The sequence below is a fragment of the Poeciliopsis prolifica genome, unplaced genomic scaffold (genome assembly GCF_027474105.1).
Source record: "Poeciliopsis prolifica strain line A6 unplaced genomic scaffold, Auburn_PproV2 SCAFFOLD038, whole genome shotgun sequence".
NCBI classification, from domain to species: Eukaryota; Metazoa; Chordata; class Actinopteri; order Cyprinodontiformes; family Poeciliidae; genus Poeciliopsis; species Poeciliopsis prolifica.
Window position 1 is genome coordinate 499667 of NW_026562413.1, and position 25383 is coordinate 525049.

Sequence of the window (25383 nt, forward strand, 5' to 3'; positions counted from 1 at the left end):
GCAGTCAGGCATTGTAGACAGAAACCTGCAAATGTTTGGCTTTATTCCAAACATTTGGTCTTCGTGTACATGAAGAGAAATCAAGTTCAAAACTTTATTAACCACATAAGCTTAGTAAATTTATTTCTAGGTATCTTTTGATGGAAAAAATGGTTAGTTCTTTGACGTTTTGTGAGACAAAAAAAGAAAACATTTACACGTTTTCTTTTTGGAAACATTTTGCATTAACTCAATGCGTTGTATAACAAATAGATGATTAGAGCAAAAAGTATGTTGTACCTCTGAAGGCTTAGACAATTACATAATCTTTGTAGTCATGTTTGATGCACTCACTCAAACCCAAACCACAAATGTTGAGTTTTTGATCCAGCTGAGTTGCAGCGTTTGGTTGGCTAACCTTTATACCTTATTCAATTACACTGTTTTGTTATACGAGAAGAAATGGGCATAGTGGAAGTTCCTTGAAAGCATGGAAGAAAGTTTTGTCTAACTGTGATGCGAATTCGATAGCCGAGAGCCTCCATGTTTCATTAGAATCATGGAGGCCTCATCGTCTCTTTTATCCCCTATACAGTCCATGTTCAGCCATCGCTCAAGCCCATATTGCATGATTGCAATGAAGGACCAGCATAATCAACCATAATGCTTTACAGATGTTATGGGTTTTTAAAGCCAACACCACGGCCCCAGGCGGCCCTGTATGAAAGCCCATCTGTGCACGGATATCAATGTATGTGAGTGTGAATGTGTACGTATCTGTAGCTAAAACCCATTCGTGATTGGAGGGAAACATTTTAAATTAAGGTCACATCTACAGCTCTGCACGATGTGTGATTTATGTTCCCTTGCCCTGCCCTGTCATTGACTAATCACCTTAAAATAGAGTAGCAGGTGCAAACTGATTTGCTGAAGAGTGATTTCACAGATGAGATGCTGCAAATTTACCATTCAGCACCAGCAAGGAATAGCCCTAAGCCAGCAATGACATGTAAATATGACAGACCGCATGATCCGAACAAGAGAAGACACCCATTTAAATCCCTTTAAGATCTGCCAGCATCCTCCCTAATCCGCCCTCTAACATCTCCCATTGTGTCCAACATCCAATATCAAACACAGAGTGAAGCTAAATGAAGACTGGTGGCAAACCAGAATGAGGAATTTGCATGAACCACACACTGTTGCGAAATAGGAAATGAAACACACAGAGGCCTGTAAGTACTGTCAAATTCTGGATATTCCTGTGGTTTGGTGCTCACAATCCTGTGGGCCAAGCCTTTAATTCTTAATGACGGAGAAAACCCAGCTCTGGTCACGACAGGAAATACCTTCTAGGTGAAACATCCACCCAAAAAAGCCATTTGTTTTAAAACTGTCAAATACACAAAGGTTCCCTGTGAAGTGGAGTAGCAAATAGTAAAATTATGTGCTTTGTCATGATGACTATGTTCATCCGATGGGATGGGATTTGTTTCAAATGTACACGGATAAAACACAGCTATGCAATCAAGAGTGGATTTCACCAGCAGGATCTCCCACAAAACGTTTTTAAAAAGCCCATTGAAAAAAAGGACAAATAGACATCATAAAAGCCAGAAGAGTGAAACTCATCATCTGGCAATAGAAAACACGAGTTTAGAAAAGTTTCTATGTGGATTTTAAAGCGTTAGGCCTGCATTTAACAGGTTCAGCCTTATGTTTCTGAGCCAGAGTTAGCTTCCATACAATTTATCTGAAGGTAAATTGTTTTATTAATTGATTTAATTATAACGATTGAGCACTTGGATAAAAAACTGACACATTCTGCACCACCAAAGCTTATTTTCTAAAATATTAGAAATACATAAGAAAACGCAAATAAATAATGCAATTCATTTTTGAAATACCAAAATAAGCATATTACTGCCTGAAATGCAATAACATAGTATGTCTTTAGTGTAGGCAGATCATTTGTAGCAAAGGATGGAAAGCTTTAAATTTTTCTTTTCTTTTTTTAATATGCAAAGCTTTGGATGTTTCTTGGAGATAAAGTTTGTTAGAAACTTGAGACTCATCTTGGACTTGGAGTGAAAGACCTGAAACTTGACACGCAGCTGGTTAAAAAGATATCTAATAAAAAATAAAACAAGAAAACTGTAAATGATCACACTCAAAGGATCTCTCATCAGTTGCTTTATCTGAGGTCTGCACAGGGAAAGGTTGTTGGAAAACAAGCTTTTTTGTGTGATAGGATTCATGCATAAACGAAAAGATGATTGTGATATGTTTTCCTGTAGGTCACCAACTAAATCTACTGCAAACTTGACTATATTTACATAAAAGTCTCGCTAAAGTGGGAATTTCTTATTCCTGCAGTGTAATTGAGCGTCTAAATCAAGAGGGCTGCTTTAGTTTTTTTTTATTTATTCTCACTGATACACTAATTAGAAAGGTGCAATTTACTGAGCTTATGCTGTTAATTTAAATGCGTGGAAATGCAAACAAGGTGTGAAATTTGTTGGTGTGTAATTTCTACTTCCATGACAGTTTTATTAAATTTCACTGACACTGTCAACTAGGTTTTGTGCAGCAAAAATAACAATATGAGAGCACATCCCTGAAGATGACAGTGCAACATTTATGCACAGCAGGTGCACCAGAGATTTAATAATAAATAAACTCACAGAAATTACAGGCAATGGCTCCAATGTCAAAAATAATTAACGTTGTTTGCATTGTGCTCATGACAATTTCCAGATTCTGAATACATTAGTGTTGGCAGCTATTTTAATCTGTAGATAAACTTGCTTAACTAAGTAGCAAAGGGACTTTACGCAGTTATTTCAACGTACAGATTAGACTTTAAAGTGTCACACTGTATGTGTAGATGTTTCTGTGAAGGGCTGAGTGAAGGAACGTCAAAGGAATGCACATTCAGGCAGACGCACAGCACTTGAGTCACTCTGCCTCTGTATGCACTGTTGAAGCAAATTAAGGAAGCCTTGGCAGCCTTTTAATGGTCTGTCACAGTCTAACAGGTTTAGAGAGCTTACAATGGACCCAGGCACTAAGCCCGACAGCTCGCGCTTAATTGTTTAGAACCTTCACGCGCATGTGCATGTGTCTGTGTGTGTACTTTCACAGCTAATGTGAGCCTACAACCAAAGTCAATGACTCTCATTATGAGAAAAGATAAGATCCTGACTGTCAGTCTGGTGCCTTCAATAGAATAACAACTCCGAAAATGAATGTGATGCTGATATCAGGGTTTCAAGCCACAGTTTGACTGTTATTGTAGAGAAAGTGACACGAAACCACATGATATTCACGCTCAGTTACATTTTGATTCAGAGGGGCATGGGAACATAACTGTGTGGCTATTTTCCACAAGAAGAAGCCTCCAATTTCTCAGCTATTCCAGTATACCAACCTCAAACAGAGGCAAAGGCATGCAGGGTGCAGAACAATAGCTGAACTGAGATATCGACTGAACCAGCCAATTATAAGCGAAACATCTAGAGTCTCAATTTTTAAGAGTTGCCTCAAGAAATAAACTGTGCAAATACAATCATTTGTTTTTCAGTCTGTGGTCCCTCCTACCTACTACTGAATCAGACAGCATAATAGTCCACCAAGGACATGGTGGCAGTACCTAAAAATCTCCCCCCAACTTGTTTGAGATTCTGAGCTGTGTGACCTAGAATATGTTTGACAATCTTATTTTAATTAGGCCTTGAAGACACGACTCATTCCAACTGCTGTCCCGGGAGCTAAATTAATTACTGAGACAAAGCCCATTCTGGCTCATGGCAAAGATGAATCACTGCAGTATTTGGGAAATGAGCAATGCTCTTCATTCAAGGGCTGATGAAAGAGACTCGGGCTCTAAAATGTAAGCTAATGTACTTCATCACAAAGGCTCCATGAGGCTCCCTGAGCCACATCATGCATCTACACACATGCTGGCATCTGCTGTCTCCACTTTCAGGAAATCCTGATGATTCTATTCGGTGGAACATTGCTTGGAAAAACATATCATGAAAAGATAAACTGGGATTGCTCAAAAGTGGATCGTAATCAGTTTTGTACATTAAATCCTCTCTCTCTCTCTCCTCATTACTTTCTGTTGTTACTTCTTTGTTTTCACTCTCAGTTGTCCAAATATCGTGTCTCCCTGGGGGAAGCACAGATAACTCATCTCAGCTCAGTTACGTTGCGCAGGCCATCAGCCAGCAGATGTACCCTCACCCACTGCCAGCAATCAGACCATCCATTCAGCTGCATGACAGTATCATTTGTCATCCTGCGTAAAAGGCTGTTTGTGAGTTATGGCTAATTAAACTAATCCCAACACAGAGAGTTGTTCCAGAGTTCAGACCCCACAAAGAAAAAGATTAGAGGGTCAACTGGCACAGAGGGGTTACAGTCACGTTCAAAAACACCTCAATATATTCAACTTGGAGTTAAAAGCAAAATCAGAATTTGATTCCTAGCAGAGCAATGCATTTTCCCAAAAGGACACATTAATAACTCTGATAGGTGTTGCGGGTTGGATCATTGAATGATTCCAAAGGGACTTATGAGATTACAATCATGATATGATTTTTAAACAGCTGCTGGTAACAGTCAAAAATATATACAAAAGACATAAAAAGAAAGAATAAAATAAGAAAGTTAAAGATAAAGTGTCAAAAAACAAAAACAAAATACAAGTCCATACATGAGTACATCTTCATCAACCAGTAGTATAAATAATATATGGAACAAATAAAAACGGAAATCAGAAAATATGCATTTATCCTAGATTTATCCAACAAGTTAGAAATCTGTTCAGCATGAAAACTAACAACTGCTTTCAAGTGCTTTTTTTTTTTAACACTATTGAATCACCCACTGATACTTCAATCACAACATGTGCATAACTTACTGGTATTACCATGTATTTTTCTAAAACCTCATGAGCTGGCATCATCAAACAAATGAGCATGTAGCTACCCAAACACAGAAACATCAATATGTAAATGCCATTTTTTTCTAACTGTATTGTTCTCTGTAGTACTTTTTAAAACATATTAATGGTGATTATTATATTATCTCAAGGTGTTGTTAATTGTCATTTTAACTGATGGTCAAAAAATATATTTTGCACATCAGTTATGATAATGATATCAATTGCATTTAATTTTCATTCATTTTAACTAATATTTAGTCTGAACAAGATGAAGAATCCTTCCCACAACAAGCAAATAAAAGCATGTAACTTTTTCTAGGCAGTGACAAAAACCACAGATTGTGGGCCAACTAACTTTATATAAGTGATGGAATTAAAATCACTTAGCTTTGATGTATATATTACTAATGATTCACCAAATCTGTTCTTTTTAGCATCTCTGGCATAAGAGATTTTAGTTTTACTGAGCTTGAAACAGAGCTGGTTTCTTTCAAACAAATTTACTTGGTTAATTTCTGAATTAACTGTACCTACAAGTTATTCAAATGTCTCCCAGAATGAAAATATTTTGTGGTGTGTTTAATTCATGGAACTCGCAATAACTAGTGAGTTAGTTGCACACAGAACTATAACCTGCGACTGTAGAAAAATAAAAACAACAACCAAACAAACCTTTCTGATGGTGATGCTGGTTCAATAACTGGAATAAAATTCTGTAATATCTCACTTACTTGCTGTAGTTATTTTATCTTTAAAATGTGAACTCAAGCTTTATACGTCTAAATTAACAGTTTGATTGATGCATGGGTCTGGATGTTTATGTGCTCTATCAGTTAAGATTTAAAATCCACAGAAATACTATTAAGTGATAATGTATCTCTTTTTTAATCTGTGCCGTTGAGAAAGGACAAAATGTAGAAAACTGTTATAAACAGACATAAAAATTCCTCTCCAGTGTCATATTTAAAATTTGCTGAAAGGGAGAGTTCCTTTTGTCCTCTGCAGCGTATGTGTAGGTGTCTCTATATGTTATGAAGAGGGATGAACTCTGCAGCACCACATAGACGCAATGCGGGTTAGGCTCAGAGTTCACAATTCCTCCCTTGCAGAGTCACATATATCATGTCACAATAACAACATAACCCAAACGGCTCCTGCTTCTTTTTTGTTTTTGCAAGATCACATAAACACTCCGTTTTTCACAATCTCAGATTCACTTTCCAATAAAGATACATCATTGATGCAATTAGCCACAGGAGATATAGCTAGAAATTTTACTAGTCATTTTAACACATATAAATATTTCACACAGCAATTAATCCATGCTTGCTTTAATCCTGGTTAAAGCTAGCATGCATGTGAAACACTGTCGCAGACACAAATGAGATCTGTAAATATGTGCATATCCAACACCTAAAGTGATTCTACAAAGAAAGAAAACCTTTAAATGGCACAGAGTAGTGGTCAAACTTAAAGCGATGATTTCTTTTATAAGACAGAACAGAGCAAAAGGTCATTTCAACATATCGCAGTCTGACAAAAATGATTTAAACAAGGATTTATCTTCCCCAGGCATTTCTCTACCTATTTGCAGAAAGGCTTTACTATTGTTACCTCTTCAGTAAATGAATGATTCAATGAAGATCACCTTTTACTGCGATCATTATTATACTCACCATGTGTCAGTTGCTAAGAATTAACCACTCATAAAAAGACATTTATGATCAACTATCTGCAGCTGCAACAATTTTATAAATCAGTGACCAGTTTTCTTTTAATAAAATAATAATAATAAAATATTTCCCTGGCTAATAAATAATAATAAATTAATCAAAACTGAGAAGCCACCAAATTTTACCTTGGTAAGTTGATGTAAAACCAGAATGCTGCTTGATATTTAAAAAAGGTTTAGAACATTTGTTGAGATATACAAGAGATAATGTCCTTTATATTGTTCTGACTGCTTTTAAATAACCTTAAATCCTATAAATTTTATGTATCAGCAGCATCCCTGCTGCTGAAGACAAACTTTACCTACAGCAACTATCTATCACATACCATCTGTAGCATGTCCACCTTTACTGGTCTTGCTAGCCATGGACTCTGTCACACCAATTAGAGGAGAGTACCTACACAAAACATTTCCTTTCCCTTTCTTCTATGCTTGTGACCAATTCTCAACAGGCCAGAAAATCTATAGCTTGGCGTTTAGTCAAGGCTTTAAGTCGCTGCAGCAGATGTGGGTTTAAGTAAAGAATCCAATAACACCATGTGCAATCAGTGACTTGTCATGTTTTATTACACTAAATCAGCTGAGGGCTGTTACAATCTCCACAAATGTCGCCTAAGCTCTTTAGTTAATAGTAGACATAAAAAAGGAGCTTTTGTGAAAGCTGAACAAACACTTGCTTCTTGTTTTTATCCATACTCTTTTTCTTAATTGAGTTATTCTTTTCTGTATCATTTTCATTAAAGTTTTTTTTTTTATGTCATCTTACATCGAACTTAACAGTATTTTTCTGTTTTGCAGTCAGTGTTTCTACCTTTGTGGTCAAAGAAGAAAGCATTTAATTTTTACCTGCAATGTGCACAAAGGAAACGCCCAGGAAAAACATATTTAACATTTTACAAGGGTCAACAGCAACAAAATGTGTAGTATGATCAAATACTTTTTTTCATCAAAAGAAACAAGACTAAATACAAGTTCTAAAATATTTACAGTTTTAACTTTTCAAATGTAGCTTAAAACTGTTACCTTAGTAAGGATTATTTGTGGAAATATTGGCTATGTTTTCAAACAACTGTATATGACTTTCACTATGTAAGGGAGAAATGTTTTTGCCTTCATTCTGCCAGACACAACTTTCTCCACTTATGTTTCGTCTCTGCACCTCCCCCCCTTGAGCAAACTTCATCCCACCATATTAAAAGTGGAAATGTATCCGCTTCTATTGCAATTACAAACCCACTGGAGGCGAGGCTTCTTGATCTCTGCAGGAACCTTGCTTGTTTTTCCTTTTCTGTGCCTTTTCTTGCCGCTCTCAACCAACAGGACACATTCATGCTGCGATATCAGTTTTGTTTTTCTTTTCTTTTCTTTCTGTAGGACATTTTCACATCTAATAAGCTTGAAATCAAAACAGCATTTAGGGAGGCAATAAAACGATGCAATAAAAATGAAAGGTTTTTGACTGAAGGAGTTTGTAGAGTGAGAGAAAGTCTGCTTCAGCTAGTAAGTGAACTGAGGGATATGTGCTTCATATACAACCCAGTATGTTTTGCAAATAGTATCCCTGTCATATAAAACAAACACGACACACTCAAATACTGAAACATGTTTTAGTATTGCATGGAAAGCTTTACATTGGGGGAAACTTGGTTTCTGCAGGGTTCAAAAGAGAAGGCAAAAAGAAAACCACCATCCCTATTCTTCCATTAAACATGCACATCAAAGCCAGGCAGATTTTACACTAGTTTAAGAGCAGAGGGTGAGGAAGAGGGCAAGAGTCTGATGACCCCAAAGTGCTCTGTAACCCAGACCAGTCAGGTTCTACTGTAAGATGTGAGGTTTACCAGCTTCCCACAAAAACAAAAGCATATTCAGGGCAAACAGAGCAGTGTGTGTGTTCTTGAGAATGTAGGTCTTGTTTCCAGATTGTCCTGCTGACTGGGAATATTTTCGGGGATTTTTCATCCCTATTCAAGTGATGTCGTTGCTGCATGCAACATGTATTTTCCCAGTTTCACCAAAAACAGTAATGCTGTGATGCTTTCTAAAACACAGCCCTTCAGATTCAGACCATAAATCTTTAGAAGCAAGTCACTGAAATGAATTCATGTCAAATATTTGGTTGATTATATGACTGTCTTATCCAATAAGAGCCCAGTTTTTATCTTAAGTATCAGATTTTAAATGCTTTGATCTGAAAAGTTTTTTGGTTTTTCTCCTTGGAGGTTTCTCATCTCCTTCAACCATTTCAGACCTACAGTTATGTAAACCAAAATACACACCATGATTTAAAAACTTATGGCGCTAAATACAGCAGTTGTTACTCTCAGTAATTGTTTGCAACGATACAAACATTTTCTCGCATTAGTTCTGCACAGTTCTATTAGGGTCCTGCCAAAGCAGATTGATCATCCGTCTGGAGTTTAAATGAATCATTGTGACACTTTAATGCCGTTCTTTTTTTTTCAAGCCCTCATTTTCCTGTTTTACCATCATGAAAAGTGTACATTTGCAATCAATAAATTGTAATTTTTTTGTTTGCACGCACACACACCCACAAATCTTACATTATTTTCAGCCTGTGAAAGACAAAAGAAACAATAAAATACTATAACTGAGGTTGTTAGTCTGTACACTTTTAAATCAAAGAGAAATTAAGTTTAGTTTCTGTAGGAATCTGTAACTAAGTAGTAACTGTAGTCAATCAAAGGTCGTGGGGGTGGTTGAGGATTACAATGACTTTAAGCCCTTCAGAGGACCGACTGCCACTGAAAGTAAAAAGGACTAACATTTGCAAAAATTGTGATACATGACAGAGCGCTACAACAATACCAACCACAACCACAGCATTTCTGCCAGTCATGTGAAATTTTATGTTTCGTCTTTTTTTGTGCATGACCGGGATCAAACAGCAGAGCTCCTCTGACTCATCCAGTGGCAAAAGTCTGCGGCCTTGCAGTGTTTGTAATAGTGACAATTGTGTAAAGCAAGAGATTGGGAGAGAAATCTGTCTGTACCGCAGTCACAAAATGGAAATCCGCTCCTACTTTCTAGAAACAAAGAATGCTTTCAGGTAACATTAAAAGGCATGAGTTGTGTAACATGCAGCTAACATAGAGCGATGGTTATCGTATCTAAATCCAGTCCAATTTCATTTTGTGCATGCAAGCGCTTTAGGGAAGTCTCAACATGCAGAGATGAGCAGATGGGAATTAAGGTGGGGCATATTTAAGTTGAGATTGTAGTCACGGAAAGCTGGAAAATTGAGAAACGTGGTGTGAGGGCTTGTAAAAATCATTTATTACAGGAAGAAAAACAGAGCAATAACGCTCTATGATTCTATTCTTCTCCCAAAATGTTTAAGGCACTTTTGGGATGCTTCCATGTTTTTCATTAGTATTTTTTATTTTTTTTACAAGCAGAAATTCAGAGAATGGTTTTGCGTATAGATGCATAGCAGCGCTGTTGAAGTTGTGCTATAGAATTACTACTTGTTTTCCTCGTGCAACCATGTTTTATTATGAAATGGTGTGTTAAAGATGAAGGAGTGCTACAAAGGGTTTGGCATAATATATGTTATATGTAGGCTAAAAAGTTTAATTTTGGTTTCATCTGACCAGCACATCATCTTCCACATATGTCACCTACATGGCTGGTGACAAACTACAAACAGAACTTATTGATGTCTTTATTATATAACAATTTTCTTGCTACTCTTCCATAAAGGACCATTTTTTTTTGCAGAACATGACTAAAGTCAACTTAGTTGACAAATTTTTCCACCTAAGCTGTGCATCACTCCAGCTCCTCCACAGCTACCATGGGCCTCTTGGCTAATGTTCTGGTTAATACTCTCCATTCTCCACATGACAACCAGGTCTTGGATGGTTCAAAGTAGAGCAAAGCTGTTTCTTTCATCAGGTGATGGATTCAACAAATGTTGAAAGACTGGGCTCTTTTTATAAAACCTAAAGCTGCCTAAAATTTCCCCACAACAATTTCCATGGCCTTCATGGTGTGCTTATTGGTCTTCATGAAATCAGCTGTTTAATAACATTCTCAATGAGTACTTCACACAAAAAAGTCTGGATTAAAACTGATCTTAATTTACAAACAGGTATAATCTTTGTACTAACTGGGTGACTTTTGAAGGGAATTGACTGCACTGGATTTTATAAATTGCAACGTCTTTCTCAATATGTCCACCCATAACTACAACTTCCCTTTCTGCTTCTGGGGAACAGGGATGGAAATATTTTTTCTTCTCCTAAACATTTAGATGAAACTTTGAAGCCAGCATACGACCATTTCTATAAAAATGGGCATTCATTTATTGTTGTATAAGTAATAAAATCCCTCATGCGTCCTGTGATTTTGAATCTGACATGATATAACAAGACATTCAAGATCTTCTCACTTTCCTAATTTAGTACAAGCTTTGAAAAAAAACAAACAATGTAAAATCAAAAATATATTGCATGCAAAATCTCTAGTTTGTTCTAACGACCAAAACTGTGAGCAAAAGGAAACGGGAGCAGAAAAGTCAAACCAGTCAGACTGTGAAAAAGGAGTAAATTCCTAAGATAATAAGAGAAACGTCACAGAAGTGTCTCTGTGTCAATCAGCCTCCTTAAGCATGATCAGTGCAGGAGACGGATGAAATGAAAACAAATGAAGTAGCAGAAAGGAGGAGAAAATTTAGCAGTCACATGAGAAGACAAGCGAAGGGAGGGGGAAGCTAAAAACTGGAGGGGACTTAAAAGGAAAGCCTGAAACAAAAACGGGAAAACACAGAAAGAAGCCAAAGAAGAATAACAAAAGGTATGAAAGTAGAGTACATTATGTGTGCATACTGAAACAACTTTACCCTTATAGAAATAGCCACTAATGGTTACCAGAAAGAGGAAAAAAGAGAGGCAGGAAAAGCACTGATGTATTCCTCCAGCAAACGAGCTAAAAGCATTACTCACAGATGTATGGGCAGTGCTGAAGGAGTAGCTTGTGTGCGTGGAAGGAGGGTGGTGATGTCGATGTTGTTGATGGTGAGGTATATATTGCTGAAGACTTGCGTGAGTGAAGTGGCTGCTCAAGCTTTCTTGACCACCACTGACACCAGAGGCCCAACTGGAGCTGATGGCAGTTGTCTTACTGCTGTGGTACCCTCTCACTGCTGTGCTGGGCTGAAGGAGTGAGACAGGAAGCATAAAGAAGAGAAACCAAGAGGGAGACCAGAAATTAATATTCGCATCGAGAAAAATCACAATGAAGACTGTGAGCACGCCTGGTTCTGCAACAGGCAAGCGCTGACTGCTATGTGCACTCTTGGTGACCTGTGTTAAGAGAGAAAGCAGGATGTTGTTTTGATCTGAAATCTCCATGCCAGACCAACAAGATTGTTCTCACACGTTCTTTTCACGCAAACTCTCTTTTCCTCCCTCCCTCCTTGGTTCTCTCCAGGAGCACCAGATGTTGTGAAACCCCCTTCTGTCACGGTTGAGATGTGTTCTTTCTGCAAAAATGCTGATTGGTTTGATAAAATGCTTGGATCGTGGGCAGGCAACAGGCTTCTCAGTGTGACATTATGTGCTAGGTATCAACAGGGTTCAGGAAACACGGGCTGAAGCTGCTGACACTCTGACTTAAATTGCTGTGAGATGAGTTTACTGTGGCTGTCATGTCCACTGCAGCAGAGAAGAAAAAAAAATGGGACACACATGCACACACTGATTAAGGTATTTTAACAAAACCTTATGTAGAAATCTTAGTATTTGCAAAAACTGAATTTGTTTACTCTGCAATGCATTTTACAACAGCATGTAATACTGCATGAAGTTATAGTTCTGTTTTAGATTATTTTTGCTTCTTATGAACAGATATTACTTTAATTGATTTTAACTAATGGATGCTGCAGTTAAACTTTTTAAATATTCTATAAAACTGTTTGCAAACAAAATAACTTCAGAAACCACGTTCCCTTGTTCTTGCATTCAACATAAAGATGAATTAAAGACACAGAGGGCAACTTTTAAATCTACTTTGTGGGTTTTAGAGACATCCAAAGGCTCAAGCTATAAATCAATTGAATGGAAATGCATTTAAAACCCCAACATTGTAAACATCACATAATTTAATGACTTGTGTTTTAGGTTTCTACTGCAAAGTTCCTTCCAATACCAAAAGCTGTGTGACAGAGTATGTCACAGAAAGTCAGTTATGAATAATTGTTTGCATAATTACTGTCACTTTTACAAGACCCCCATACACAAAATATCCCATCATTGTTAAAAATTAACTGAATTTTACTCAGTTTACTAAACCCAAAACTTAAAGATTTAGTAAAGTGGCAAAAAAACTAAAAATAAATCACAGACACTCACCAGCAACAGCAGTCAGAAGGAGGGTATGTTTAGTGACTCTGATTTCAATTAACGCACTGATCAGGATGGGTCCTGATCGATAATGTCTTCCTATGTGAGTAATGTGAGCCAGGGGGGAGCCGAGAATTGTAATGGATTACTTTAATTATTTGGATTTACTCAAACAATGGAGTCAAATTACATATTATTTGAACATCCAACAGCCGCACATGATTTACTACTACAAGTGAACATTACATCCAGAGCAAACACAAAGAACTTTGAATTAAGTTCAGCTGCATATCACTAGTTACTGCTAACTAGTAATATACAGTTGATGGTAGCCTTTGTTAGATTTTCACTGAGGTCAAAGGCTATCCCACACATGAGTTAAAGAAAAGCTAAGGCATTAAAACAAACTCGCAGCTGTGCTTACAAAAGCTTTCCAGGCCCATATTCTTCATCACTTATGATCCATAGGGAAAAATGTAAGGGCTAGCGCTGCATAATAAGTAAAATATATAACGACAGGTTTAGGGTTCACGTTAATATAAAACAGGACAAGTCTGCTTCCCATAAAGCAGCACAAACCAATTTACCACGTAGAATCTGTGGTTAAAAAGGAGTCCCGGTGGCATAATAAAAAACATAAAATGTGAGGAAAAGAACAACAATGTGTGAGGAACCTGCTTAAAATAGGAAATATCAGCCTAAAGACAAAAATGAGAAGGTGAACATTTTTCCTGCTTTTAACACAATCAAAGGCTCAGTCGCAGGGTTAAATTTGAGAACTGTGTGGGAAGGAAGGACACATCATTTTAAGCTTGATCCCACTGAATCAGGTTACCGAGAGCTATAAAGGCATTCGCACATTCAGACACTGCTACTGTAAAAGCCAGAGGGGAAGGATAGCCTTGAGTATGGTACATTAAGCTGCATGGTCAAATACGCTTTTTAACGCAACTATTCACCAGTTCATAGAGTTTAAGTGCTGCCTCTAGTCATGCAACAACCTCCAGTGGCCTTATAAATGGGGATCATTCAGCCAAAGAGGAGGTATTTCAAACTAATGCACACACTGTATGCAGAGGTATTTTGTTGAAGACTCTATCCCAAGGCGGCACTAAATTAGAAAAAAATGTTTCATATGCCCAAGTTGTACAGAAAAAAGGGGGTCATTGGTGAAACTGGTTTAAGGGTGCATGGTTTATATTCAGCCTTTAAATCACAGGGCAGGGTGATGCTTTTACACTGCACTGATATCTGACATTCCTCTACCAGAATGCATGATTGGTCCCCAGACTGAAATTCATGTCACAGACTTTCAACACCTCATCAGAGAGCTGCAGTCGCTCCATATATCTCTGGCTTATAAAGGGATATAGTTACACTTGCTATTTTTGCTTTAAGGGGGAATGTTTTACATATTAGGCAAACAGATGTATGTGTGTCTGTGCTTCAGTGTGCATTTATGTATTGCTTATGACAGTAACTCCATTTTCAGTCTGTCCCTCTTAATGGCAGCCCATGCCCTCAAAGGATCTACAATAACCCAATAAAAATCATATTCTGCAACACTTATACGGACAGGCCGAACAGGCAGTGGCTTCTAGTACTGTATAGTTTGGCAAAACCATCTTGAAATTATGACTGTTTTGTTTTTTTGTTGTTACACATCAAAATGACAGAATGCTTTACGCACATGATGCTCAAAAAACAAGAAATCTCTTGTGTGTGCACTCAATCACCAGAAGTGAACAAGATTTTCTTCAACTTGTTTTTTTCTTTTTTGGATTCAATGCTGAAGTTTTATCAGTAAAAACTGTCAAGTGAACTTGTTCAGAACCATGCATGATGTTTGTGGCAAAGCAACAATTTTAATACTCAGGTGGAAAACAAACACCATTGGAAATCCTAGGTTCAAATCTTGGATGTTTGTTAAAATTTATATACTATGTGTATGTTTGTTTTTTGGTCTGGTCTCCTTCCATAGTGGAAATAATTGCATCTTCAGCTAATTACAATCCCTGAACTGGCTCTAGGGTGCGGCATGACTTGACCACAACAGGGACAAGACTAGATTCATAGATTTTAAAATCTTACACACAAAAAAATCTAAACACAAAGTTAAGGTTAAAAAAAAAAAGAGCTGAAAATTTAATGACAAAAGATTTTTCTCCCTTCACAATAAATTATGTCTATAATTAAAAACACCTGAACAAATTGAAGCAGATCAAAAGAGCACAGAAAGAACTCATGAGAATGGCAACAAAACCTGTAGGTGACATCTCTTATAAACCTGCTATTTCGTTCAATACGCATGTAAAACTTGAAATTCTGGAAGTTATCAGTGCCAGTTATAAGTGAAAAGGTTGAATAATGCTTCACCCACAGCACATTGTGACTCTATTAACACGCTGAGGAGAACCAGAGCATGGCAGCTCTCCCGAGTCCATTTGTCTGTGTTTAAGTGATTTTCTCCCATCTCTTCTCTCCCTCTGGTGACACATGCATAGTTAGGGCTGTCATAGAATGGCTCTCTGTATACCGCAGTGCACCTCTGCATAGGGGATACAGTTTTATTGCAGATTTAAAAATAACAAAAATAAATCAGACCTGGTTGTCGCAAATGTATTGAAATGGCAAATATAAGCTACGAAAGGAGTTCTGTGAAAGCATCACATTTTTGAATTCAGAAACTACAACGAAATCTTACCTTGGGAAGATCACATAACCCGATCACTGATCAAGTCGGAATGAAACTTTCCCACTGTTAAATAATATAGCGTAATTAAAAAAATCTTGCTTTCTATTAATTTCGTTTTCAGGAGCCCCACCTCCAAAAAGCAGCTCCTTCAAACTAGCCAGAAGCAAATAGCAAACACCTGGTGGAACTGCACATCTTTATACAGCTACTTCTCAGTGAAACGCTGATAAAAATGCCATTTAAGGGTTAATATTTGAGTGATGTGATGACTTTCTGAAGGCAGAATGTCAGAAAGAGCAAGAGTTTCATAAAGTATTAATAAAACTTCACATTAAATTGCAAAGTCAAATTTCTTTTAAGTCATTTAATACATACACAAATTTTCTAGCAACTGAAGCTAACACATTAACTTGATTATGTGATTAAAAAGCATTATGTGCCACTCTAAGATTTTTATTTTTCTCTCGTGGCAGCAGGAGAGAAGCTTAACACAAATAATTATCTCCTTTCTTAAACTTCCCAAGACTTTTGCTATAAATGTGTTAATATTTCTTGTAAAATTAAACAAATCAACAAAATGTACCTTAAATTACAGGATTTAAACTTCCTCCTCTGATAAGTCATCTTATGACACAGTGTTTTCTCTTTTTTCTGAGCATTAAACAACACTGCTCTCTGATAATCGGATCAGCCTGCAGACATTGTGCCTCACAGCCATAGAGCTAAAAATGATTTAGCAGAACAGGAATCTAAGCTGAAATGCCCGGCCATCCTGTTGTTCCTGTTATAACTCTGTGCATCCCAAAAAACTGATCCTCCTTCTAGCCTCCCTATTTTACACAAAACCAATTGAGATTGCTGAATGGATTCAAAGATTTAATTAGCTGACATTAACAGAAAAACCCAAGTCCCTAAAATATGTCAAGTCCAAATAAAGTAATGTGAACATTACTTTCTTTTAATGCAGAGGTTCAACAACGTATTAAGCAAAAGTCATGAGTTATTATATGCAATATCTTAGTTTTCTATTTTTAACAAAAAAAACCTATTCTTCACATTGGAGTCATGTGACAACATTTCACTACAGCACACTAAGCAAATACAGAAACATGGACATTAACGCCCCAATCCGTGGGTAGAAATGAAAATGTTCTTATGTGTTTACATAGTATGTTTGTTGTTTTTTTGTACATTTTAGTAAGACATTTCTGAGAACTGTTCAGAATATTTTGTCCGAATCAGTCATTGTTCTTCTCAACATCAAACCTGAACACACAGATCAACTCCCAGTGAAACCATTTAGGATCCATTGGTCACAAAACAAACCGACTGACCTACTTATCTTTTCTATTGTCAAGTCTCGAGGACAAACTTGGCACTGGCCGAGCATCTGCAGATCTTGTTGGCTATTAGGCTGGATTCAGTTCATTCTCCGTTAAAGAGCTAGAAGAAGATAAGCAGGGGAGAGATTACCCCTCGATTGGCCTCTGACCACTTGCACTTGGGTAAATACCTCTCATCCTCTCATATTACCGCTGCTTGCCTCACTCCAACTTTCTCTCCATCTCTTTAAATGTTGCTCTAAGAAAACACTTCTGTGATTCAAGCTGACAGTCAAAGGCAATGGGGAATGGACAGCAGCTAAAGCAACGAGGTCAGAAGGTGACATTATACATGGAGTGGTAGCTGGATATTTAAAGAAAGATAATTTATACAGAATATGCAAGTATATATGTTTTGCATTCGCTTCAGTGTGGTTTTATTAAAGTAGTCATACTGAAACTTGGTGCAGATATTCCATTAATCTTCCATTAGTCTTTTTTTCTGTACTTAGGATAATAGGAAAAGAATAATGGTTATATTTTCCAGCTGACCATATTTATTTCTATAAGAATCTTGTTTTCAGACCAAACACAGACTGATGAGAGGCTGAAGGAGCCACATAAGAAGCAGCGGTCGAGAAGGAGCAATTGGAGAGAAAAAATACAAACAATCCCAGACTGACATTTATTTTTCTCCATCCATATTTGACATCTGAGAATCTTTACCAGGTCAAAACATAACCACTCAGCACATGGAGGCTTAAATAAACTTCACAATGTTCTTGTTTGCTATCCGTCTCCACAAATATTTTCTTTGGATTTACATGATTACACTCTGATTAACTTAGAGCCAACTGCTGCTGTGAAACGGATGTAGAGCTGTAAATGCGCATTTTACCTCCTGTGGAAAGCAAATGACAGGAAATGAGAGTTGATCGGACAAACAGACATTATTGTTAGGCTTTGCTAAAGAGTAACACCTCTTTCAGAAAAAAAAAGCCGCTGAAAATACACAGTCTTTTTCCCTGGTTTCCTTTATGCTTGGACGAACAAGAAGAGGTATACAATCAGACTACTAGAGAAGGCGAACTAACATTTACACAGGGTTACCTCTGCATGAAAGGAAGGTCTAACAACCATCTACCTCAAAAAAAAAATCTGATGTCCGGATTAAATATAAAGCTTCAATAAATGTGAGCCACATTTCTTTTTGGTGTCTTTCTTACCACCTAATCCATTTGCTGCAGTGTTAAATGTTCCCTCTTTGGATGCAGAAATTGTAAAAATGTCAAGAAACCAGGAAGAGACTTGTTCCGATTCACATTATTTGCAGGACAAATCAATATTTCTACTAAACTGTTTATTTTTGACTGTCTCAAGGTAATCTAAGATCTAAAGTTCACCTCTAGAACATCAGACAAAAATCAATTTCATAAATAAGCAAAATAATTTTGTTTTACTGTTGTTGCTGACTGTCTAAACAGATTTTTTTTTTTTTTTTTTTGACAGGGTGTGGGATCCTTTTTAATTATAAATGCATTACGAAAAAGTCGTTTATGGCTGAGAAGGGATTGAAAGTGCATGTTTAACATTTCCACCAGAAGAAATGCTTGGACGAAGAAGCATCTAATCAGTTCTGCTTCTTCTTTCACAAGGTGAACCCTGGATTTTACTTTAGATCAAAACCTAAAAATGTCCCATATTCTTTCAATTGCTTCCAGATGTAAAATGTACATCTGCTTCACAGCAGAGAAAGTTTTGCTGCTTCATGGTCGCATTTTCAAATCAACCGCAAAATTCTGATCAGTGCCAATATTGGTAATGGTGAGTTGTGAAGTTACCATAGCAAAAACCCCTATAGAAGTCACCAAAGTTCCCATCAATAACTAAGCTTTTCTATATTATTTTTTTTTTTTTGTATACAGACAAGAAGTACATTGTATACTAACACAATGCTGCTTCATAAAAACGAATATAAATAGTTAATGAACCATTTTAAGAGGATATAAAAATTTAAATGGAAAGAACAGTCAGAGAGCCATTCCTTGTAAAACAGTGACTTATCAGTGTGTGCAGAGTCGATCATAAATGCTATCAAATGATTTGTTAAGTATTTGCTCAGTTAGTAACTGGTAATGTTAATTATTTATGAAGGTCTTATGATGATATTCTTGTTGTAAACTGGTGCAATAAGAACAAAAGTTTCAAATGATTCCTGCTCGGCTTAAATGAAAACACCCGTTCCGATAAACCTTCTCGAAATCCTATGGAGTGATTGTTTACATCAGCATTACCTTATCACTGCCTAATCTTAATTTGAAGTCAAATAACACACAGTTAAGCTAATCTAAAGGAAATAGGAAAGTAAATCATAGCACTGCAAAAATGTAATATGCAGTAATTCATCAACAGTAGACAGGGTGGTAATGATTGTCGCTAAACTGTGATAACACTTGCTCATCCAATAGGGCAGCAGGGTTACATCCAAGTGAATCTTACCTCCAGGCAAATGCTTTCACCCTGACATTTCAGGATTCTTCATATGTACGCTTTTATACACCCACCTCTATACCTCGATCACTCTGTCTGGATGCCTTGTTTTATCACTGTCTCCTTTTTGTCTCTCCGTCTTTTTGTCCCTTTATGACTGCCCCACACACTCTCTTCTTTCATCATTCTATAAACTTCAGGTATGATGGATGCCTCTGACTGCCAGAGGCCTCTGAGTCCTGCACACTAAATCCTAAGTGGAGCGCTGCACCATTACAACAACACCTACACGACACAGAAATAGCCGCCCAGGATTACTCGGTAAGAAGAGGTGAGATTGAACCATTATATAGGAAAACTTTCATATACAGTAAAGTACAAAAGTCCTGAATCATCCCTCCATTCTTTAGATTTTTTTTCATATGACCCAGGCATTCTTGAGCATTTCTTCATCAAGTTTCTTAAAGTAATATTGAGCAAAATTTCTTCAGGGAGTTTCCTGTAAATATTAAGAAAAATGTTTTACTTTTTCACTAATTTTCTGTTAATTTGTTTCAATTCAGGACCTGATCACTTTTAGTTAATTTGTGATTATGATTAGTAAACATAGAAATTGGTGGGTAAATGGAATTGAGCTGAATAATTTCTAGTTCAAATGGCCCTTAAAAGTATTAAAAAATTATATACTTTTCTGATCTGCAAACACACAACAACAACAAAGATGCTTCTATTTTTGAAAATGGCAGTCTGATAAAACTAAAGTTGGAGGCTATGGCCGTCACGATGACTTTAATTTCGGAGGAAAAATGGGCAAAGAGTGAAATCCTGAAATCTCAACTGTGATGTAGTGGCTGCATCATATTGTGATGATATTTTGCTTCAGGAGTCACAATATTGGTGCTCTTCACACATTGTATTGTAATCAGCTTGTATAAGGATGCCCAAAATGTTTGACCCCATGTCAAATAGTTTAAAGGAAAAGCTAGTAAATGTATGCAAATGGCTGATTTAAAACAGTAAAAAAGAAAATCTCTTATTGTTCTAACATTTATCAAAAAGATACATGAGCAATATTAACGGCATTATAAAGGAAAACTTCTGATTTAATGTCAAAATGATATTCAGGTCCCTTTAAGGCAGACATGCCACAGTTATTTCACGTTGCTTATTCCACCTTCCACCTCGAAGGAAGCCGATACCAGCTTCAAACGTACACATCTGTCAAGAATCATGAACTGTACTGACAGTATGAAGTGCAGGGCGAAGGCAAAACACTCTTCATTCCTGTGGATCCTACATGAAAAGGTCCAAACTGCTCTTGAAAAGATCATTTTTAAGAATATAAAGGGAATATAAAGCGAAGCGTGTCTGTCAGTTTCTCTTAGAGCACAGACTGTTGAGCACAGAGCAGAAACCTCAGACACAGATCAAAATACAGACATTTGAAAGACTCAGGGTCAAAAACTCCCCAGTACAGTTACTCCTTCTTTTTTTTTACCCCCTATTTATGCTTAAAACTTTTATTTTGTTGTTCTGTTGGTTTCATCAGGTCCCATTGTGCCTGGAAATAAAGAACTAAGGAAAGAGCCGAAAAAGCTGCAACCAAGTCTGTGAACGCAGCCGTCTTCCAATAACAACACTTCTTGATAAAAGTCTATTTTCTCTGCACAGTCTCCACAAGATGTTATCATTTTTCTTTAAATTCAATAAACTCCTCTCTCTCTCTGCTCAAAAGAAAAGCCCACAGTTTTGAGAAGAGAGCGTTTTCCCATATTGGGCAGGATTCTGCGATATGACTTGCTAAAATGCTGAGGGTGTTGGGATACAGTTTTGAAATAGGAGTGTGATTAAACAATGTAGTTGCTTGCGTTATGCGCCAAAAAACAATAATATCATCAGTAAACAAAATATTGCCCTTGTAAAAGAATTGGATTAAGGTTTTAAAAATCATGTTTTTCTCTGCAATGCTTAAGAACATGAAACATCAAATGTTAAGGATCAGCTCAAATTGTGTACCTTTTATAGCATGCAGTCTACTTAGGAGAGATTCAGTACTTTCATCAGTTATAAGAGCAAACCACTTCAGTTCAGTGTTTACACTTCTTTTTAATCAGTATATATTGTTAAATGAAGAACCTGCACATCACAAGCAAGGCACTGAATGCTTAATGATTGTACAATGTCTTATATCTCACACTAAAATCTTTAGCACCACTATCTCTCTATCTCACTCATCCAACAAACGATGGAAAGGGCAAAAAGGGGTGTGATGAAAAAAAGAGAGAGATCCCGCCACTCTGCACCCCAGCGGAGCATAACAGGATACACATGTAGAGTCATGACCACATTCCAGCTTCTCTCCAGACCGCTGACACAGGGACATGTCAGAACTGTAGTTCTCAGCCCCCTGAGAAAACCAGACAGCTATACCGCCACTGTTTTAAAAGGCCTGCACCGTGACATCAGTGCACCACCACCTGTCAGAAAAATGTGTCCTTTTTCTACCGTTGTGTTTTTTTTATTTATTTCCGATTTATGTTTTTTACAACAAAAAAAAAACTATTTTGTATATCATAGTACGATTCCTCCTTTTTTTTCATTTTTGTAAATTTAAACTGCTAATAAAGTAATCAAAGATATTCTGTATGACAGGTGAGAGTTCAAGAGTTTCTGTTTTGTGATTGTGTCCATACAACATAACCCTTTACATCCTCTCCAACTTCAGCGAAAAATACTTAGAAGACAGTACATATTTTGTTGCTTGGTCCATTACACCATCCCAGACTATGCTGCCTCTAAACCATAGATACAAGCATGTCAGGCTAATTTTGAAGACCGTCTGAGGGAAAGCAAACCTTAATGCATCGAGTTCCTTCATACCTGTCTTTATGGGAGTCCAGACATAATTGCTTAAGACAAATGTTAGGCCCTGACAGTTGCAGCAAAAAGTGATAATAAACAAAAATATGCCATTACAAAAGTTTAGTTTTTGTAGACAAAATATGGAGGGTGCCTGTTAAACAGGCTCATGGATCTCGGACTACAAACGCCATCCCAAACCATCAACCAGAAACTACAAAAAGTCACTAAGAGTTGTAAAAAGTATGCATATCCCAAAATCAGTGTGAACCTTACAAATACCACTTAAATATTTGTGCTTTTGGTAATTAAATTAATTAGGTGAAAGCACTTGTGAATGCCTGGCAGTTAGGTGCTGCAAAGTAATTATCTGCCTACTGGTATTCATCCACCATCAAATATTGCTCTGTGTCCAGTGATTATGTGAAACATGCCCTTTAAAAACAGCTGAGCACATTATCAGCATCTCAAACTTGTTTAAACTTGTTTAAAACCCACCTAATGAATTTAAAGAACAATATTTCTGGGACATAATTGGTTTAAATTTTATTAACCAACTGCAAAAACTGCACTTTTAATTCAGATGCTAATTTTAGCTTAAGTTATAGCCTGAGGGACATTTTATTTTAGGTGCACTGGCACAGAGTAGAAAAGAAAATAGAGTGTCAACTAATGAATATTGCTTTCTTTACAATCCAGCACAATTTGTCAAACACTGAAGGACTTAAAAACATTCAGAAAATAGATAAAGTAACAGTAAATCAGGAAAAAGAAGGGAGGACGTCTCCAGGACTTCCGAGGTTATAAAGCTACTGAGTCAGCTTGAAAAACTTCATGATTAATGCCAGTCAAGGCGATCAATTTCTACTTCTGTCAGTTAAAAAAAACAGCAACAGCCTCTGAAACCACACTACAAATCTTCCTTCGGTTATTAGGATCTAAGTAAACTATCATTTAAGGTTTTGGTTTATGGTTGGTGGTCAAACTTTTTTCACTGGTGAGATGCATTTAACTGCATTGCACAACACAAATCCTCTTACTGCAGCATGCTGTCCTCTGGGGCTGAGAGGGGGCTTGCAGCAACTGCAGATGGAGGATCACAATTTCTATCTGCTCCACACCCTATTTTGCATAGCCTCTCAATCTGTAGTCCTCATTTAGGCTGGAATAACTTAGTAATTACACAAATATAGAGCAGAAACATGCATGTGCCATTCCTGTTTCTGTGCATTTAGTGTACTTGCAGCAATAAATCTTTTCCCTTGATGCTCTGTCAAAATTGTAATCATGATACCAGTGTCATGCATTAGAGCATGCTCAGATACCCTCTCTTGAACCCTGCCCATCAGAGAGATAAATGAGTTTGATTTCTTTTGACACTTTGAGTATGGATATGGAATTGCAGGCTGAGATGACAAGTTAACGACAGAAAAGGCAAGTAAGAAAATGCTGGGAACAAAAGGAGCCAGAAGCAAGGTCCAAAAACAAGACCCTTGCTGTCAGTTTTGTCTAACTGAAGCTAACATGGAATGACAGATAAAAAAAATACACCAAGCAAGTTCTTTCTATGACATGTATTATGAATTCTAGCAATTTGCATCCTGAACTTTTTAACATTTGACACATTATGATCACAAATTAAATTTTTGCGATAAACCAACTCCATGTCATGCATAATTGTGCTGTGACAAAATGCATAGCTTTCCACTTTTTTCCAAAGAAATATGGAAAAACATAATGCCCATTTGTGGTCAGATGCCCTTCCTCTAAACTTTGTAAAACGACCTTTCAGCACAGCTGCAAGTCTTTTGGAGCACCAATAGAGGCTGCATTTATTTCCTTTTTTTCTTTTTTTTACAAAGCTTAGTGGGATTGAATTCAGGAGGTCTATGAACGAACATCCATTTTGAAGTCTCACCGCAGGTTCTCAATTGGGTTTAGATCGGGGTTAGGTTAGATTTCCAAATGTGAACACACGAATTTAGTTTTATGTAAACAGTTCACATGAAGCTCTGGCTGTATGTGTAGAACTCTGGAAGACCAGACATAGAAAAACATGAGAAAAAGAAAAATACAGCTCAGCCTTATAAATGGTTTTTCAGGGGAACTTTGGAAGTTTTTAAATTTTGGGAGATTTATAAGGATCTCTGAAGACGTAGTAAGGAATATAATAATTTTTTAATTGTGTACAAATGGTGCACAAAAAAAATACCTGGTCTAGATAATGTAACAATTATCCCTAAAAAATTAAAAAGACATTTTTCATGCTTGTTTTTACTTTACTTTACTTTCTGATTAATCTTGTACGGTGAATTAGAATCAGAGATCGTTTTCTCTCAATGTTTTTTTTTTTTTCTCGTGAATTGCAAATTCTAAATGTTTTTTTCCTGTGGGATTTCAACTCCTCGTTTTCTACCAAGCCTGCAACGTTTTCACACCCTCCTGGAGGTTGTGAGTAACAAACTGACTGGGTTACATTTGTTTAAGACTGTATATTAATATAATTGGGCATTTCTTGTTGTGTTCTGGTTTGGGGTAAATAGAAGGTGGACATTAATGTTTTCTTTATCCTGCATTCTGAAGAGAGGTTTATGTTGTGTAGATCTTATTGAAGGGTCTTATAATAGGTTTTCTGACACTTTAGTTTAATAAAGTTAGGCTGAATCATTTAGCCTAAAATTCTAATGTTTATCTGGATCATATTTGTCATAAACTAGGTAATTGGTGCCCCACACTGATTGGGATACCAGATTGATATCGAACCCAAGCTCCCTCCATTTTAGTTTCTCGCATAAAATGGTTAAAAGTGCTACAAATGTATGTCAATAAATTAAAAAAATTAGTTTTTCTTTAAAATCATAGAATTCCCATGATTTTTCCATCGGGTGGGTGACATGATAGCCCAGGAAATAAACACAATTTAAGAGCAGAATAGCTATAATGGATAAAGTGGAACACATTAACCTCCCATTTAGTTATGAAGCCTCCTG

General features: G+C 36.8%; 1 protein-coding gene across 6 annotated transcripts in view; it reads right to left on the minus strand.

Moving 5' to 3' along the window:
* Nucleotides 1-25383, minus strand: part of rbms3 (RNA binding motif, single stranded interacting protein) — a 379593-nt gene that overhangs the window by 238483 nt on the left and 115727 nt on the right. For 5 of the 6 annotated variants that reach the window (XM_055053855.1, XM_055053854.1, XM_055053857.1 and 2 more), the window contains one exon: nucleotides 11630-11839. In XM_055053855.1, coding sequence (XP_054909830.1) covers nucleotides 11630-11839 — 210 coding nt within the window. Of the gene's footprint in view, nucleotides 1-11629; nucleotides 11840-25383 lie in introns of those variants that run through there. The other variant, XM_055053858.1, reaches the window with a different exon arrangement.